Raw genomic sequence first — 20,894 nt, 5'->3', positions numbered from 1 at the left:
TAACCCTCCACGCCGCCACCCCAACCCTCCCCCCCCCACCCCCTCCCCCCCCCCTCCCCGGGCGCCCAGCACTGGCTATCCCACCACCAATATGAAAGAAAGATGTACCGTTTACAAAAGAGGAAAAGTTTTTTTTAGTCCCTTTTGCCTAATAATAACCCAATCACATTTTACTTGATTCAGGTGGATGTGATATATTATGGAGGGCATTGTGGCTACTACGAATAGATACGCGATGGAGTATATTCAGTGACCTACTACAACCCAGGCACACGAATCCAAAAATGGTAAAGACATTACCGTGGAGGATCTCAAATGTTTAATTGGGCCCTATTGCAGCACATGGTAAAAATACAAATACCCCGAAATCAAGACTTATTGGAAAACTTGTAAGCTGTTTTTCAACGTGCTTTATCCCCCAATTCATGGCCAGGGACAAATTCCATGGCTTAATTTTGGCGCTGCATTAATTTTGAAAAGGGTACCCTAACCCAAAATCAACAGAGCTTCTAAAGTACAGTTTTCTACTGACTACTTCAACAATAAAATGGACTCATTTAATTATACCCCTCAAAAAAAAGTTGTGCATTGGACGAGTGGAATGGTTTATATGGAGGGGACGGAATTACATTAGGCATATATAAAAGGAATCGCCATAAGTACGGCTCAAACTGTACAGATTTTTGTGACCCCCATGGCCTAAAACTTCGTTTTTTTATGTATTGCTGGATTTTTAGATTGATTACTGTGGTAAGGGGCATGACAGCCAAAGTTGATTGAAGCTGATGCAAGGAAACTCAATTGTGGCCACAGTTTATTTATGGAAATTATTATAATAGTTTTACTCTTCGCCTCAAGCCCTGCTCCGTAGGAAAACATATTGCACTGGAACTCTCGGCTGAACGAAAATACGATATCTCCTGACGTCAAATCTGGCAACCCTGAAAAAGGTGAAACCATCGCCCTCTACGCCTAAAGTGTTGTTGTCGGCCAAATGTAAAGACAAAACCGTCTGTCTCTTACATATCCACTGAAATTTGAAAAAGACATGGTGAAAACAATTAATCGAGGTGGTTTGGAGAGACTAAAACCACTACCAATTGTTCAATAACAACCATTATGAAAGGCGTGGACCGCAGTGACCAAATGATGTCAAATTATCCTTGCTGAAAGGAAAACAACTGCTTTGGTAATAAAAAGATTTTGTCCACGTAATTCAGATGATGTTATGACTGCACCCTATCTCTATAACGAAGTTCGCAATCATCAAAGTGGAGAAAAACAAAATGCCATTGTACGACTTCCGTCTGGAGGATTTTGACAAGCTACCTCCCCCGGACGTTTCCGAGCCTCCTCAACCTCTGAAGCGCCGCCGCGTCCCCCCATGTGAACCCACACGGATTACAGAAAACGTGGCTTGTGGAAAGAGAAGTAAACAAAAGAGGTGCAGAGTTTTGCTATGCAAATGGCAGAAAGAATACGTGATGTGGCAGGAGTTTTAGAATGTGATGACAGCCTGGTATGTGTGTCCCACATTGTTTTTGAACCATTCCATGACGTAATGAAGCGTACCTTGGGGGAGGATGGTGGGTTGAAAAATAGTAGTGATTTAGTGTTTTTTATCAATAATATTTTTAGTTATACTAAGCTGATTGTTCCCAGTATTATTATAAACAATCGTTAGTGTCCTGTTTTTCAAAAACAATAGGACAAACGGTGCGCGCCATCGAAGATATACAGGCCCCATGAGCGTGTGCGGTAGATTCTACAGCACGTTTCAAAATGGCGAAATTCGGCTCTTTTGGTGTTTAGGGGGGGGGGAATTTGACCTTTCTGTACCAACCCGTGTCACAACAACTAAATTGGTAAGTGAAATCCTAATAAAAAAAAATTAGCCCTCATGCAACATACATTACTTAATTTGTAAGCAGCGAACGTGTTAACTAAACAAACAAATATGCAGAATATTTCATATTGAAATGTGGAAATATTAAAGATGTTAACTATTACAAGTTTACGACTATGAAAGGTTTTGTTTACAACTAAATATAAAATATTACTGAGAATATAGAACACAAAATGGTATACATGATTACAACGAGATCACAAATATATAACAGACAATCACTTACAATAAAATCATAATAACCTACCATCAGGCACATTATTACAGGAATATAAGGAGGTAACGAAACAATAGTTTAAATTTGTTTGTAGCAATTCACTCTGAATCAGAACTATGTCCATGTTCAATGAATTGAGCTTGCATAATGCATTCACCACACACATATGAGACCACATGCTCCAAACATACATACTTCTTGCAATTAGTGCACATATATTTGGTTGGCCTGTTCTTTTTCCTGTCACAGAAAAAGCACCTCCCTCGAGTCTTTCATTGTGCATTAGGTCCTGTGCCAAAGGTATGGATGTGAACCAATTGTCACATGTGACATTTCGTCCACTATTTTGTATGGGCTTCACTAATCTCTTGACAATACTAAATGCATCATTGTCTTGTGCATAAGGTCCATCACGTTGTTTTCCACAATATATTTCAATGTTATTCGTGTAAAACATTTTTGCGTCACATAATGCAAAGATTGTCAACCCAACTTAGCGGGCTTACTTGGTATGTACTGGCGAAAACCGCACCTTCCTCTGAATGCCTCAAGCATTTCATCAATAGTCACCTGATCAGATAGACTATAATACTTTTTACAACTGTTATTGAAATGGTCAACCAAATATCTGTCAGCAGCCAATTTGTCAGTTGCTTTCCTTTCATTTCTGGTTCTAAAGTTATCAAATTTCAAATTTCTAAGTATAAATCTGAATCTATTTATTCCCATTGTTAACCTGAAAAACTCTATTCCCGTTCCATCTGTTTTCCACAAGTCTTGCAGGTCAGTGTGAGACATTTTCAAAACACCTCCAAGAAAGAGCAAGCCTAGACATGCCTTTAGTTCCACTAGTGCAATATCAGCTGCATCCCTTTCCCTGGAATAATTACCTATCCCTTTTAGTTTCAATATAAATATTTGTAAACTGAACTATCTCTTCTAAAATTTCATCAGGGAAAAACAATTTCAATGCTTTCAGAGGTGAATCAGCATTTTTTGCCTCATTTTTGACACCAGGGAGATGACGAAGCAAATCACAGCGTCGAGCTCGAGTTTGAGTATGCCTCCACATAGTTCCATTTTTAGCTATATACAGTTCATTACTATTGACATAGACTAACTCACATAGTTGTTGTTGTTGGTTTATTCCTTGTTGAGGAGGTTCTGCTGCGTTAGTATCCACATCTTGAGCATCAGGCAAATCAGGTAATATTCGAAAGGCTAGAGGAAAATCATCTAGGTCATTTTCTAGTTTATGTTGGGACGTTTCAACAGTATCTTCTGCAATGTCCATCTCTTGTGCAGGGGGAAAATCGGGTAATATTCTAATACCCGGAGGAACAGGATCATACTCCACTACGTTTTCATTATCAGACAACTCATTATCCGTATTGTGTTCACTTTCCTCCACTTCGTCCACATCACTGTCATCATATGCTCCGAGTTCATCAAGCACGTGCTCAATTTGCGCGTCATCTATGTTCAATAACAATAAAACACTAATTTAACATCAACATAAAACTCTGAAAAACTTAAATATCTGGAGAATTACCACACGCGCGCGGACCCGCAATCCAAACATCAGGTTAGACAATACATGCGCGCAGAGCGGCAGTCCACGTCTCTGACAGACAAACAACTGGAACGCAATGTTGACCGCCAAGGTCAAAACAACACTGCCTCCCTCTCAGAGGGGTAGAGGGGGGAAGGTAGACGACCACAAGGTGGGCTGGGATGCGACTAACTAAACATATTTATAAATACTGGTTTTTACGGACTGTGAGTCCGCGGCGCGTGTAACGGAGGGTTTATCAAGATATCTCAATTAATATATAAACCCACATGTACTGTGAACAATAAAAAGTTCTATTCTATTTTATTGTTTCAAATTCAAGCAATAAACATTTTATTTTAAGTCTAATTTGAAATTATATTAACTTTTCATTACAAAAGTGTGTTTCCAGACTTACATGGTTATTGCCAACAGCGATAGGGTTCATCATGTTTCTCTTGAAAACTTCAAAATGCTTCTTGTATAACTCCTCTTGTTCCACCAACTGCTTCAAAAATGCCTGTAAATTTGGACTTTATATAAGAATTTAGAACATTTTAAATTATTATAAAGACTCTGCTCTGGAAGAATCAGAGTAAAAAATTAGAATTAATAGATTCTTATAAAATGTCAGTTATATCTCAATTACTGAGAGTATCTACCATTTTATGCGAGTTCCATTCCAACCAGTAAAGGTAGTGGTGTACATATTCCAAGTTTGATCTGATGTCCCTTTAAACACGTGTTTATATTTATCTTATGATAACATATGTTTTACTCATAATAATTTATCTACGTTGTTTGATTGAGAATAAATTCATCATTTTAAGTTTTTAATGTGTTTTATTAAAATTTTTAAGTATGATATAATAATGGCAACGAGGAAAACAAGTGATAATAATGACCAACTCATAAAAGAACTACCAAGGCTACTCAAAATGAAAGCTATTTTAAAAGGACAAATTACAAAAGAAAAACAAATGCTGGAGGGTACTCTAACCACGAATGAGGTTAAGTCAAAAGTTGAAATAATAGAATAATATTGTGATCATTATCAAAAGATGGACGAAATTGATTCATTAATTGATAAGATCAAAATAGATGATAAAATAAATTACAGATGTACTATTGAGGATGAGTATCTACAACTAAAAACTACACTAAACAACATGTTACATGGTAAAATAGTGTCCAGTACGTTTTCAAATGGTAAACATAAAAATTATAATCCACGTTTACCTTACGTGGCTAGTTTCAACTTTACACCTATTCAAAAAGATGAAACTTTTACAAATTTCATAGGCTAGAAGTTTTCATGCATCTTACATCTGATGAATTAGATCCTAAATTAAAAGTTTACACATTTTCCCATGCACTTTCACTCAACTACATCATCAATTGTATGACATTTGCACACCAGAAAAACCTTTTGACAAAAGTTACACTGAGCTAGTAATGTAGTTGAAAGATTCTGTTGAGCCCAAATCAAGTGTATGAACATTACAACACAAGGTCATCACAAGAACACAACAAGAGTTTGAAAGTATATGATTTTTCATAACTTTAAAAAATGAACAGTAAATTGGGATTTTTAACTGTGTATTTAGAAAATGTATGCAGAAATGCTTTTGCTCCTGCAATTTATCATGGAATGTGTGATAGTAATATTAGAACCGAACTATTGCCAAGATCAAACCAAAACATCATACAAAGATTTAGTGCTGCTGGCTATTTCTATGGAGTTGGCAAAATCTGAAAACAAACTCATGTCCACCTCTGGCTTAGTTCAAAACAATGTGGATCTTGCTAATGCACAAAACTCTGACACATACAAAGTGTATAAGGCAACCCCACAAACAAATCTGGCTCACATCCGTAATATGGACGTAATATGACGTCCAAACTCCTTAAAGGGTTAATCAATCAGACTGTGGATCCAATCTTTGGGAGAGATTGGTTGAGAAGAATAAAACTCGACTGGGCTGAAATAAAAGCTTGCTGTGTAGCAAAATTCACTGGAGTAGATAAATTATTAGATAAATTCAAAGAAGTTTTTGAAAACAGCATCGGATCAATATTGCTGTTGAAAGTGCACATTTCAGAATATCCAAGCCTGAAGATGTACCTTAATCTAATAATATTCCATTCTCGTTTCTTGGTATATTGAAGATGCCAAGCCTACATTCATAAAGCCTAGAATATTGCCTTACACACTGAAAGACAAAGTTGAGAAGGAACTCAATAGGTTAGAAGATGCTGGAATTCTTACAAAAGTTGAATGTTCAGATTGGGGAACACTGATAGTAGCTATAGCCAAGCCCAAATAAAATATGAGGATCTATGCTGACAATCAATAAAATTATAAAGGTTGGAAAAATATCATATTCCCAGAATTAAGGATATCTTTGCTCAAATGAAAAGTGGCAAGTTATTTTATACTCTTGACATAAGCAATGCTTACCTTTATATGAACATGTCTGAGGAAAGCGCTAAAATGCAAACTTTAAGCACACAGAGTCAACAGACTTATGTTTGGTGTGAAGGTTGTTCCTTTCATTTGGCAAAGATTTATGGACAAAACATTACAAGGAATTTCAAATGTACAATGCTTCTTTGATTATATAATCGTTCAAGAAAGTTCTTCAGAAGATCTTCTTTCAATACTAAGCATTGTACTTGAATGCCTAAGAAGCAAAAACTTAACTGAGACAAGTATACATTTTTCCAAAAAAATATAGAATAGTTGGGTTACAAGATTGATGAACATGGACTCCACAAGACTCAAGTTTAAGCAATAATAAGCAGCAAAAGTCGAACTTATGTAAGTGAACTGAGAACTATTCTAGGACTTAGTAACTATTACAATAAATTTTATTTATTTTTATTTATTTCCTTCCAATGGTCAAAGACCACTTCAATAATATTAAGTTATGGTTTAGGTGATAAGAACAGGAATAGTAAATATTTGTAGCTTATTTAAAGTATATGATCACCTTTTTTAGATCTGCTTCCTTCTGTAAGACATCATACATATCAAAAAGACTTGTAGCAGTTTCTTTAAGTATCATCATCTCAAAGACAATTTCCTGAAACAAAGAATACAAATGTTTTCACAATGTCTGTATATACGGTCATTGGCACTAAAAGGGTTAATGAATGAAATTCACATATAAAATTATAATTCAATGCTATATCTAGTTAAATGATTACTGATGTTTAAAACTGAATATACAGGGTGGGGCAGCACAACTTTTTTTTTTAAACTTAATAAAACGCATTGTATGAGTTAAAATATTTTATTTGGTTTTTACAATGTAGGTATATACATAGTTTTGTTTTACCTAGTTTTGAAGAGTAAATCAGGTAAGTGATGTCCACCATTCTAGACACATTGAGTGTACCGATTTCTGGTGTTTTTTATTACCTTTTCAAGTATAGCAGCCGTTAGGTTGGCAATTTCTTCCTGGATGTAGTTCTTTAAATCTTGAAGGGTCCTTGGACGGTTCACATAAACACAGGATTAAAAAAAAACCCCATAGAAAAAAATCACAAGGACTTAACGCAAAGAATTTTGAACTTATCTCAAACAATTCCTAGACATCATTTCTTGAATGCTGTCTCAAGTTTTTACACACGTCTAGCACACTGTCAAACAGCCGAAGGTGAACAGTTTGAACACCTGCTACATTAAAACAGGTAACTGTTTTTAGAATTTGCGTTAGTATTGACTCATGTTACGATAAACAGGACAAGACAGTTACTGATTTTATTATTGTAAATTTGTCATAAAATCTGTTAAAATAAACATAGAGACCTCTAGTTTACATTATTGGATTTTTTTTATTCCCTTTAAAATGAGGTGTCACATGATAGGGGTTTGTATTTGAAAATGTTTAGTTATCCCCTTTTAGAAAAGGGGGGCAAAATTTTCAACAACTTGAAAAATTAAAAAAATATGTTATAATAGGTAGGGTCAAGGTTTCACATAGATATCTCGGGCCGTTTAAATTATCCAGGTGTGCCGGGACATAAAATTCACTCCGTATATTTTATATATATATATATATATATAAAACATGTTACATTCAGTGCATTAGTTACGGTTTAAATAATTATTCAAAAAGATACTGCCAGTAAGCCTAAATTACTGTGCCACTACAAACAAAATTTAACTGTCACTTTGAGGGGTAATGCATACATTAACTGATAAACATAATGTAAAATAAAAATTGATTTATTTTACAAATTCATACTTACCATATTTGCGAGTGGTTTGGTCTGATTAGTTACAGTTTCACAATCCATTTCACGACCAATTTCTTTTGTATTTTGTAAAGGCTGCAACAGATTATGTTAAGAACACTTTTTTGAAGTTACAACAACTAAACCTTTACTGACTGATACAATTTATCTACTTTATTCTGAAGTTGTCTCATAATATTGTGTGGAAATAAATACTATTCATTTTAACAAAAAATTAATTTACAACTACAAAAAACGGTTGTCAATTTTGAAAAAAAAAATGTATTCAACTTATTATTTTGTAACTATTTAAATACAATTTCTATCCATAGAGCAATAAAGAGTAACCTTAATTTAAGGCTCCTTATACTCTAAAATTTAAAACTTGTCTAAATAAAACATTTAATAAGACTTCGAGCATTTGCCACATGTGTGTGCCATTTTGTGTTATATGTTACGAAAGGTATAACACCTGGTTTTGAGGATTGAAACCTTCCCTCTGTATAAAAACACATTTAAAATTTAAAATGTGTGGCAATGGCCTGCCATTAAAAAAATGCTTTGCATGAAATTTTGTAGATTAATTTAAACATAAACCTGACTCAATTGTTCGGTAATATAAATAAAGAATTGATTTTATTAGTAAAGTCAAAGTAAAAATATATTTATTTATATTATGCACATGAGTACAACAAAACTACAAATAAGTTACTTTAATAATCACAGTAATATAGATTTCATAACACTGTCATTGTACAAAATCCTTGAAAGGAATAAAATGCATGTTTGATTAAATATTCTTTTAACTTTATTTTTAACTTCTTAACCTCTTAAACAATTCTTATTATTTTTGGAACTGATTTCAGAATTATTATTCCAGCATAAGAATTTTATGTTAAATACTCTAAATTAAGCTTAGGTAGGCTACAACTAATTCCTTCTTATTCAAAGTGTTATAAAAATGGTTTTCATAATGACTTAAAAGTAAATGTATGAGTCCTGACATACATACATAATACATTCTAAAATGTAAAGAGATCCTCAATACACACCAATTCCATATGCAATATGGGACTGAACATTGGGACATTGTGTGAGAAATAACAAAACCCGAGAAAAAAACTAAAATTTGGCACAATTAATTATTTTTCTCGTTGTAATGTACAGTTAATGATGCTGTAAGCCATAAAAACTTATCTAAATTTTTCTATTTTTTATATATTGGGTGTAAAATGTCTGTAACTAGATTAGTTTTTAAGTTATTAAGATTTAAAATCGTCAACTATCTGCCATCTTATAACATTATATGATAAGATAATATTAATTTTTCTTTTGACTTGACACTGAAAGAAAAATGCCAATTGGATTTTTTAAAATCCTTACTGGATTCTAAAACAAACAAAAAACACAGATACGGACCTGCAGACATAAGTAAAATAAGCATTTCTGACCCATGTTTATGTTACACTATTTGTTTATATTGACACAAAGAACAAAGTTGCAAAATATTGCTGGAGGGTTCCTAAACACTCTGTATATAATCAATAAAAGTTCTTGAATAGAAACTACTTTCAGCTAAACAGCAGCTGCTTTTTTACATGCAATGTGTGTTGCCTACGTCATTGTTTCAATATATCCTCTATTAAAAGCAAATGAAAGTCATATTACAAAATTGTTACAGTACTACTTCAACTGACCTTACAAAAACTGAATCATTGTTAGAATGAGATTTTGCAACCAAAGATTTGTGCAAAGTGTACAAAAAGTGATATTGGATATTGTAAAATCTTGCACTTTTCATACTCGTAATACCTCCTGGGTCAAACTGAGTAAAGCTAACAAATTTTAATAAAATTGGTTATAAACTATACCACAGCTAAAATGTTTACTTTGTTCTGAGGTAATTTTTCTGTCACATATTATGTTTTTCAAGTGAATAAGTATTTAACGTTTTCAATACTTCTTTTTAACCATTATACGAGTTATACCCATTCTGAAAAAATATATAATTTAGAATAATTGTTATAAATTTAATTTAATTTTCTTGTAAACATTTCCATATTTCATTAAATGCCAGCAAAAATCTATCAACACTACATTTCTGAATAACTGAAATAATTTACTAAACATAAAAGAGTAATAATTCTTTGGTGAAACATTTTTTACAAATTTATTTTTTAACTCTTATATTATTAGTAAAAAGCTACAGAAATTCTTATAATAAGAAACACTAAAAAAATATTTTGGTATTTGTCGCTATATTTTTCCCTTTTAAAAATCTTTTAAATTTTAAAAGAATGTGTTTGTGTGTGTAATGATTAGATTGTATACTACTTAAAAAAACAAATACATGAATAGTCATAAAAAATCCTAATTTCAAGACAAATTTGAGTGTATATAATTACTGCCTCCATATAAAGTACAGATGAATTTCTTTTGCAAACTTAATGTTGCATGCTACCTGTCCCTGGATCAATAGTATATCCATAATCAGAGCATATTAGAGATCAAGTTTAATTCAAACAATGTAGTAGAGCTATATTATTAAAACACTATACAGTAGTAGTGAAATGCAACGATAACATGATGATATCCAACACATTTGACTTACTTCATCATTTAGTTGAGTATCTAACAGTTCTGGAAATCCTTTCCTTACTCCAGCTACCAAGGCTGTATACGATTTATCATACTTCAGGAAATTTTCTTGAACCAAGTGGTATTTTCGAGCAAATTCTTGAAAAGTCTGTGAGTACATTTTGAAGCTATCTGTGAGATCATTCTTTTCTCTTGTACATCTTTCAATCAATTTCTAAAACAATGGTATTTAAATAAACAGTGTGAATTAATTTATATATATATATATATATATATATATATATATATATATATATATGAATTCTCTTTGTACAAGAATAAAAAAACCAAATATTTGTAAACTCTTTATAAATTTTCGTACTTGCCAGAGTACTTCTTCAGATGTAACATTGAATAAATATTAACAAAATTGAATTATTATAAACTAACTAGAAATAAACAAGAAAAACTGTAATTGAAAAATAAACAGTGAACAAATACCTCACAGTTGATGTTTCATCAAAATTACCAAAGAGTAAAAATAAAATTTTTTAGAAATTAACGAATGCTCAAACCTAAAGGAAATTTAAATTTTAACATAACTTGATGAGTAGTTTCGCTCCTTTTCAAATTAAATCTATTTATATTTTCATTTGTATACAAAGCAACATTATTAATGCCTTTTAATTTATAACAGTTTTTAATTTCATCCTGATTGTGTTCCCTGGAATGTACAGCGAGGGGCTTGTCATCTCCATGAACAATACTGTAACGGTGACCTGTCATTCTGATACGAAGAGGGTAAGAGGTTTGGCCAATATATTGTTTATTAAAAAAATTGCAATTTAGCTGATATATTATGAATTGCAATCAATAGTTCCTTTAACTGGATATGTTTTATTAGTTATGTTGCTGCTAAACCTTTGACTGGAGGACATGATTTTGCATGTAGCACAATGTGGTGCTAACAGGTAACTGTTACATTTTTTCCCCGTTTTTTGTTTTTTAAGATTGGTTTGGACAAACATATTTTTAAGATTTGTTGGTCTTCTAAAGATGACTATAGGTGGTTTTGAAAATATATCTTTAGTTTCCAACAATGATTGTAGAATAAGAGAATTATAGGGTTTAATTTGTTAAGTCCGGGGTAGAATTTGGTAGTCAATTTAGGTTCATCTAGAGGAAAAGATTTGTTACAATTAAAATTTCTTGGCCTATTAATTTGATTTTTTTACAAGTTTATCAGGATTATTTAACTTTTTGAATGTGTTAGTTAATTTGTTAATGTAACTTGTGAAATCAGACTCTGCTACATAAATTCTTTGCTTGAATGGCTAAACTTTTTAGAATGCTTTTTTACATCTGTAGGATGGCAACTAGTATAATTTAGGTATTTCATAGTGTTGGTATATCTAACATGAATGTTTGTTTTAAGAAAGCCTTCTTCTAAAAACATATCAACATCTAGGAAGGTAATGATTGTATGGAAATATTTCCAAGCAAAATATAATGTTGAACATTTGTTTAGGAAATTTAGAAAATCTTTAAGAAGATATAAAATATCAACAACAATGCCATAATTCAATATTTTATTGCTAATTTCAACATGTTCATGACAACTAGTCCTGACCTTTTTTCTTTTTTTATATAGTAGGCTATAGTGTACAGTAATAAAATAATGTTTCTTTCTTGTGTAAAACGTTTAGGTATTATAAAAAAATGTGTGGGCTTTGAAATTTTGTTAAAAATTAACTAAATGTCTTCTTTCAACGTTTATTGTGTATCCCATGGGATTTGACTATCTTTCATTGTGATTATTTATACCTGGATGTTAGTTCCAAAGGATACTATGTTTTAATGCACAAATAAAGCTATTAGTTCAAACCATTTTTGAGTTTCATGTTATAAACACAAAAATAATTGTTTCTTCCATCTATAATACTGGTCAGACTAACTTAAATCATAGTTTATGTTCTACAAAATGACAAAGGCGAAACAAATTTTATAATTTATTAGTACCCTTTGTCAGGTATCTGAAGGGTACGTGACATCAGCTGTCGAAGATTACATACATTCGATGGGGTACATGTCATTGTGAATGTTTTAATTTCTAAAACTATTAATCAAGTAATTTTTTGTACATATTTGCTATTTTTTATATCTTATTGAATGCTAACAATGTCTTATGAGAAATGGAAAGCTCTCACGGGAACACACACAACTCTAGTTAATACTGCGAAGAACTGAGATAAATAAATGGTAACGGTATAAAAGAAAGTACAATCAATAACAGTCCTTAGTATAATACTGCCCATTATTTTGTTACCTTTATACTAGGATTAGCTTTAAGTTTTTTCTTCCGTTTCACATTACTGTCCTCTGTTATAGACCTCTTTTGAGTAACCTGAAAAACACACATCAGTAATCACAAAATAATTTTAAAGATCATATTAAAAAAAAGAGCAGATAATCTCAAAGTAATACAGTATACAATACAGTATTTTTTTAGTCACCATATTTTAGAAGACAAACTATGCCTTCAATTCAAATTAAACCTTTTTATTTTGGTTCATTAGAGATTTCTGTATGCTTGGTTATGAATGTTGATTTAAATGTATGAGTTTTCAAGTGGAGCAAGATAAAGGGAAATCAATTCTTCCACAGTTTAATTTTAAATGTTTAAAGAATAATGAATTTGGAATACAAGGCCCTGTCAGGGTCTTATAGGGAGGTGTCTTTTTATTTGTTAATAACGTTTACTGGTCTATACTTTACTTTTGTAGTAAGAAAAACAACAATATACTTGCATGTTGCTATATAATAGTGAAGTGATAAAATATAGATCAACACTTATTATTCCTCTCACAGATTTGGGTATGCCCCACTGTTATTATTCCTCTCACAGATTTGGGTATGCCCCACTGTTATTATTCCTCTCACAGATTTGGGTATTCCCCACTTTTATTATTCCTCTCACAGATTTGGGTATGCCCCACTGTTATTATTCCTCTCACAGATTTGGGTATGTCAAATATTATGGTATCGTCAAGTTTTGAAAGATGAAGGTTCATATCTTTTAAAAATAAATATCAACTATGCCCTCATGTTATCACAAGACATTATTTTATGCAAAAATGCAATGTTCTTCTCATAAATAAATTTGACGTGCTCAGAAAACTGTCAATCCTTTACAGTAAATATTTAATTAGATATGAACCTGGCTTATTTGTATGATACATTTTGAAATTCAAAGGCTACGTATGTAAAAAAAAACTAAGCTATTAGAATAATCAAAGTAATTAACATTCTATACTTTTAATGTTTATATGACTTTATTAGTATCTCAAAATTGACTCTATTATAATATCTGCAGCACAATAAGCGGCCAATACAACAATCAAACAGTTAATATTTCAAATTATCTAAAATGCCCAACAATAAAAAAAACCAAAACGTCAATCTAATTTTATACTGTAGGTATTTCCAGTTAAAGTATAGATCAGCTATGTTTTTATATTTTAAAAAGTAATAATTCAATGTCCTTGTAACTATCTAAGTCTATATATTAAAAGTAACAAACAAAGCAGTGTAGAACTTACTTCTTCCTACTATTTTGAAGAATAAACGTGTCTGAAAGCTTGAAATAATATACAAATAACACAGATTCATCAACATTGTACTTGTGATTATTATTAAAAAAACCTACTACATAAATGATTTAACTTAATGTTTGAATTAATTCTAAGCAAAATTATCAAGGGTTGGACCCTTTGGGTATCAGACAAAAATCTGTCTTTGTCTCTGAGAAATATCTGTGACTCTTGTCCTGGGTTTACCGAAGAATACTGGACTCTTTTTTGGCTGTTGTGCAATATTTTTCATTTTTTCTGTAACTTTCTCATTCTTTGGTATAAGTTCATGATTTTAACTCTTGAACATAATATACATTTTTAAAACAATAAATTTAGGATCTTTTAATAAAATAAATGTAAATGTAAGAGTAACAAAAAAAGTAATAGAGAAAAATGTACTTAGGACAAACAAAAATAAATATATTTTTTCATTGACTAGAAAAAATGTTCTTTAAAAAAATTCCAGATGCAAAATGTTTTATTTCACTAAATACTACAAAGTAGAAGTATGCCACACCATGTGTTATGTAACAGGCTTCGCTGAGGTTCAATACAAAATTTCAAGCCTATAGCTCATTTCATTGCTGGCAGATAATCAAAGAGAAAATAAATGTTTACACACTAACAAAAAGAAATTGGATTAGCCTACTGAATGAAACATACAAATACGCTTTTTAAAACCAAATACCATGGTTAGATATGCTATATTATAGAACTCGTTCTTGCCATGTATAAATAAAGTTTCATACAAAATTTCAAGTCTACAGATGAAATATTTTTTGAGATATCTTGCCACATAATACTTTCACATTTTTGTCATTAAATTGGATTTTATATCAGTGTTTAAATAATAAAAGTCTACACAAAACGTCACTGTAAAATGATGTTGTATGAGTTACGATAGTTAGGCTACATGTATCTGTTGTATGTTACATGTCAAAATCTCTTACGAGTGTACTGTTTGTTTACAAATTTATTTACTCTGTTTTTTCTCGTTACAATAAATTATGGTTACCCATAAGACCGATGTAAATACATTCGCTAACATTTAGCGAAATCCCATGGCGTGAATAACACTATAGAATTTTAGATATAGTGAGGTCAGACATACAGACAAATGAAAGTTTTCCCACCTCCGAGTGACAGGCTTTGCTAATGCTCAGCCCATAAAACTTTATGGCGATTGATTCTTGTTTTCTGCTTCCAAAAGGAAGTTATGTCGGCAAGAAGATCACTGTGTCCCTATCCACTATTTGCAGTTAGGCTATATAAGTAAGTAAATATATACGTAATATAAATATAAAATGTTTACAAGTGCTCACGTGATATGAGCTTAGGAGACAGAGTGGGCCTCATTCTCGCCAACATCGCTTCCTTTCAGGAGGCACAAAACAAGAACCAATCCTAATAATGATGTCATTTTCAGGAAAAAAAAGTCGTTTCATTCTAATAATGTAGTTTAAATGAATATACTATCAATCATAGTATACTAGTTTAGTTGGAACTAAACCAACTATGACTTTCTAATAAATGTATGCAATTATGACATCATTAGTACGTGCAGAAACACCATTGTAGATTGAATAGATCATTTTGTTGAAAGGTTTGTTTTGTATAGTTAAAACATATAAATTAATTAGTATTAATAGCTGCAGTATGATAAGCAGCCACCCCCACAATCGAATCATCAATATTTATGAGTATTGAATTCTCAATAATCGTGAATATCTAAAAATACTGAAAACAATATATCAAACCAAATTACGTAAAAAGTATTTCAAATAATAATGTTCTGCTGGTTTTACATCTTATAAATTAATATATTAACAATAAATAAAAGAACTATCTAGACTATGTATATTTATAAAATGTTACAGACAAAACAATGTAATATTTACTTACATTTACTATTTTTTAGAATAAACATGTCTGACTTCTTGTGATACAAAGCATACATATACATTGCAACTGTAATTGCGGCCATTACTCAAATACCAAACACATGTTTTACTTTAAATTCATTTGGAACAATAATGTCAAACAAAATTAGGCTTTTAAAATTGTATTATGGTAAAGCTATATTATTATATGTAAAAGAAAAGTATGTATTTAAAAGGGTAGGGTACAAAAAGCGGACCCGGTTTTTTATATCGAAATCGGCAAACGATATTACTTAATCATAACCATTGATATTATCAATTGATACTGATTAATTATTTTGAATTATTAACTTAAATAGTCTAGTATATATCAACAGCTGTAAATGCTTTAAAATAATACACGTAGGGTAATATTTCAATTTTACATAAGTAATTTTAATTATTAAAAATGGCAGTCTATTTTAGAAAACTATACGACATTGCTTTGAAAGATGATAAGACATAAATAAAATGTATTGTTTTTGTGGCTTCATCGTGTTGGACTCGTTAACGAAAACCCCATTATGTCAAATTTATGGGAAAGAAACAACTGTAACTGTGAGAGGAACAAATATGGTCGTCTTCAGTTTTCCTAATTTTTGTTATAATTACTTGTTTGATCACTGTAAATATTAAATTCATATTTTAATTTAAAACATATGATTGTTATTGAGGACTATAGATACTTTTATATCGATTGATAGTCTAGGATTTGAGATGCGAATATTAGGTATCGAAGACTACATTCTTCGATATAACAAACTGGGTCCGCTTATCGTACCCTACCCATTTAAAATTATATCAAATAACTAAACTTCATTTATACTATGTTTGAGCAGCTTACTTACGATTACTTTTACAGGTTAAATATGTCTGGCAGCACTAAAAAAAAATGCTTGGATGGATTACTACTATCTAGGTAATTTGCTGGTTATCTTTAAACCATTGTTCAATGATTAAAACAACTGAGACAAGAATCGCACATTTATCACCATGTAGTTCTTGCCAATGTCACTAGCCTACTCACTACGTAAATGTTTTTACTGGTACTTTGGGATTATACCGACCACACCAGTATGAAGAACACAAAAATATAAATTTATAGAAACAAACATGATAGAACGAAAAAACAACTCTTTAATTACAAAATTACAAGCATTTCCAGGTATTGTGATCGGTATTGAGAATCCCGATTACGGCAGGCCGCGCGGCATCACATGATTTGCACGGTACATAATTGCCTTTCCATTACAATTCAATTTATATTTCTGATCAGCCCCTCTAGAATTTGATATTTTACTGATAGGTACTATCTCGAGGGATGTTTTTCTTTCGTTGACATCAGCTGCCGTAGCCCGCGCTGATGGCCGGAGGCACTCGCATTTTGGGTGGCGGAGTGTGATCAAGAATAAAAACAAGTTTTAAGTGCTTTTTCGGTACTTTGGGATTATACCGACCACACCAGTATGAAGAACACAAAAATAGAAATTTATAGAAACAAACATGATAGAACGAAAAAACAACTCTTCAATTACAAAATTACAAACTTACAAGCATTTCCAGGTATTGTGATCGGTATTGTTGTCGCTGTTATCTTATCTTTCTCGAGAATCCTGATTACGGCAGGCCGCGCGGCATCACGTGATTTGCACGGTACATCATTGCCTTTCCATTACAATTCAATTTATATTTCTGATTAGCCCCTCTAGAATTTGATATTTTACTGATAGGTACTATCTCGAGGGATGTTTTTCTTTCGTCGACATCAGCGCGGGGCAGCACCGAAGGTGCTGCCGAAGCCCGCGCTGATGGCCGGAGGCACTCGCATTTTGGGTGGCGGAATGTGATCAAGAATAAAAACAAGTTTTTGAGTGTTTTTTTAATAAAAAGTTTAGTTTGGTAAATGTTTGTTTTTGTTGAATTTTTGTGTTTGGAGAAATGTAGAGGTAAAACACGGAAGTACAACAAAGCGATGCACCAGCTGAACGGGCGGCGAGACTCTGCAATCACGTTATCTACTAGACGCTCGACTTTGACCTCTGTCTGAGGATGGGGAGGTGTTTGCGATAAGACAATTCCTGTTTTATATTGACGAAATATTGTTCTACGCTAATCTAGTAATCAGTAGAAACGAAATGTGAAATAACGATTCATGTCTGGGTGTGGTCGGTATAATCCCAAAGTACCGCTTTTTCAACAAAGAGTTGTTTTAGTTTGGTAATGTTTGTTTTTGTTGAATTTTTGTGTTTGAAGAAATGTAGAGGTAAAACACGGAAGTACAACAAAGCGACGCACCAGCTGAACGGGCAGCGAGACTATACAATCACGTTACCTACTTGACAGCTCGACTTTGACCTCTACCTGAGGATGGGGAGGGATTTGCGATAAGACAATTCCTGTTTTATATTGACGAAATATTGTTCTACGCTAATCTAGTAATCAGTAGAGCAAAATGTCAAATAACGATTCGTGTCTGGGTGTGGTCAGTATAATCCCAAAGTACCTTTTTACTTTATTAAATTTAATTAATTTTGAACAATATTACTATTATGGTAAATAAAAACAGCTGGCAATTATTATTATGAAAATCTATAGGTCGAATGTTTTTATATTTGACAGTTGTTTCTTTCCCATAAATTTGACATAATGGGGTTTTCGTTAACGAGTCCAACACGATGAAGCCACAAAAACAATACATTTTATTTATGTCTTATCATCTTTCAAAGCAATGTCGTATAGTTTTCTAAAATAGACTGCCATTTTTAATAATTAAAATTACTTATGTAAAATTGAAATATTACCCTACGTGTATTATTTTAAAGCGTTTACAGCTGTTGATATATACTAGACTATTTAAGTTAATAATTCAAAATAATTAATCAGTATCGATTGATTATATCGATGGTTGTGATTAAGTAATATCGTTTGCCAATTTCGATATAATAAAACTGGGTCCGCTTATCGTACCCTACCCACCATTTCTGTAATATTAAATACGTGTATTTTTCTTACAGACAAAAAATAGATTCACTATAATACAATCCTAATGCCAATAACGTAATACAGTTACAACACTATCATTCCAAATTAATTCAAACAAAGTAAAATTATGTGTGTTATTTGAGTAATGGCCAAAAGTACGAGCCAATTTACATGTGTTTGTGTCAAAAGGTGTTGGGACACTTTTATCCTTAACATAGTAACTAAGGTTAAACATGGTTTTGTTTGTTATATTTTATAAATATACATACTCTAGACAGTTTTTCCATTTCATCATTAAATTATTACATTTCAAGATATAATAACAACTAAACTTTACTGTAATTTGAAATACCAATAACATCATTTGTTTGACATTTTGGTGTCAGTAGTTTTAGATATCATGAATATCAATGATTCGACTGACATTGTATCTGCTTATTATACTGTGGCCATTTAGTGTTTTAGAATTGATGATAATCGATTAATAGTTCTGTCATTCAATGTAATAAATATCAATAACATTAAATGTATAAAAACAGAGTTCACTTATCATACTTTGTCTTGCTAAACTAGAAGCAGGTCAGAACAATTAATTGGAATATATAAATTTTAAGAACACTGAATAATATCTAAACAGGCTAAATCAAACTTAATCCAAGAGTTCCCTGATAAATTAACAGCATAACTTACCTTTGTGTTGCAGTCTTGTAAATCCATTGGTTAAAATAAATACAGCCCAAGTAGGACTCCTAGCTAGAAACCGTATTAAAACTGCAATGTATTATTTAAGGCACAGTTAGCCAAGTTTAGACAATAGGTTATGTTAAGAACCTCGATAAAATTACTTAGCCCTATAGACTAGTTTGAAAAAATACTAAATTAAACTAGCCTAGTTCTAGCAAAAGTAATATTGCTTCCACATCTGAGCCTCTAAAACACTCATATAAATAATTAACTGCGTATGTGATGGAAAATGAATGTAATATCGGAACAGATTACAAGTTGGGACAAGTATGAACGTTTAACTTTTCCGATATTTGTGAGTGATAACAGAACTAACTTTGATGTTATTCGCAAATCAACACCTCTCTACTATAAGACTATGAGTCGAATTGACCGCCCCAACCGGCCTATTAGCTCTTTCTTAAACACTGCAGATTATACTAAGGAAGAATGCAAAGAGGAGTACATAAATGTTACATACTACCCTTCGTTTCTTATAATTAAGACTACTACCTAGAAGTAATTTCGACCATTTAGTTTTTTTAAATTCCAGCGTCTAAGTAAATTTAATAGCTCTACAGAGCCAAATGGCAATTAGAACGAACCAATATGCTCAAAAAATTCATTTTACGATATAAACCATTATACATTTGTAAGTATAGTAAAGAATAATTGTAAAGAGCGCCGGTTTTTATACATCAAATGAAGATATTTATTTCAATACAAACTAAAAATAAATAAATCAACATGTTTATATAACCTTCCAATTTCACGTATGAAAAATGATGTTGGTATTATGTGTCCTCTACTGCGTTGGCACGCAACAACTCTGTCCATGAAATCCACTATGACTGCATAAGTTTTCACTTCCATTTCGCCGACAACCCTTCGAATTTCCTCCTTCAAGTCAATGATATTTGGGGTTTATTGCATACTCCTATAACTTCAGATAATCCCAAGATAAAAGTCACAAGTGTCAAGTCACACGATCTTGGTGGCCATTGATGGTTGGAATTCCGAGAATGACGCGATCCTGGAACCGTCCACGAAGCAACATAATTGTTTCGTGGGCAGCGTAACAGGTAGCACCATCCTGCTTGATATCCACAACTCGTATGAATGGACATCCACAACTCGTAAATGT

The 20,894-nt window shown here is 32.0% G+C and overlaps 1 protein-coding gene across 3 annotated transcripts in view; it reads right to left on the bottom strand.

Moving 5' to 3' along the window:
* LOC124359103 (zinc finger protein 250-like) overlaps window positions 1-20,118 on the bottom strand; it is a 56,460-nt gene extending 36,342 nt beyond the window's left edge. For 2 of the 3 annotated variants that reach the window (XM_046811553.1, XM_046811562.1), the window contains exons 1-6: window positions 19,718-20,118; window positions 12,821-12,898; window positions 10,529-10,729; window positions 7,933-8,013; window positions 6,669-6,761; window positions 4,094-4,195 (exon numbers count right to left, since the gene is read on the bottom strand). In XM_046811553.1, coding sequence (XP_046667509.1) covers window positions 4,094-4,195; window positions 6,669-6,761; window positions 7,933-8,013; window positions 10,529-10,729; window positions 12,821-12,898; window positions 19,718-19,744 — 582 coding nt within the window. In that variant the 5' untranslated portion in view covers window positions 19,745-20,118. The remainder of the gene's footprint in view (window positions 1-4,093; window positions 4,196-6,668; window positions 6,762-7,932; window positions 8,014-10,528; window positions 10,730-12,820; window positions 12,899-19,717) is intronic. The other variant, XM_046811569.1, reaches the window with a different exon arrangement.
* Between the last annotated feature and the right edge of the window lie 776 nt (window positions 20,119-20,894).

This window comes from Homalodisca vitripennis, chromosome 1, assembly GCF_021130785.1.
Source record: "Homalodisca vitripennis isolate AUS2020 chromosome 1, UT_GWSS_2.1, whole genome shotgun sequence".
In the NCBI taxonomy this organism is placed as follows: Eukaryota; Metazoa; Arthropoda; class Insecta; order Hemiptera; family Cicadellidae; genus Homalodisca; species Homalodisca vitripennis.
Note: the sequence above shows the minus strand (reverse complement) of the source record. Positions and strands in the feature narration are given on the sequence as shown.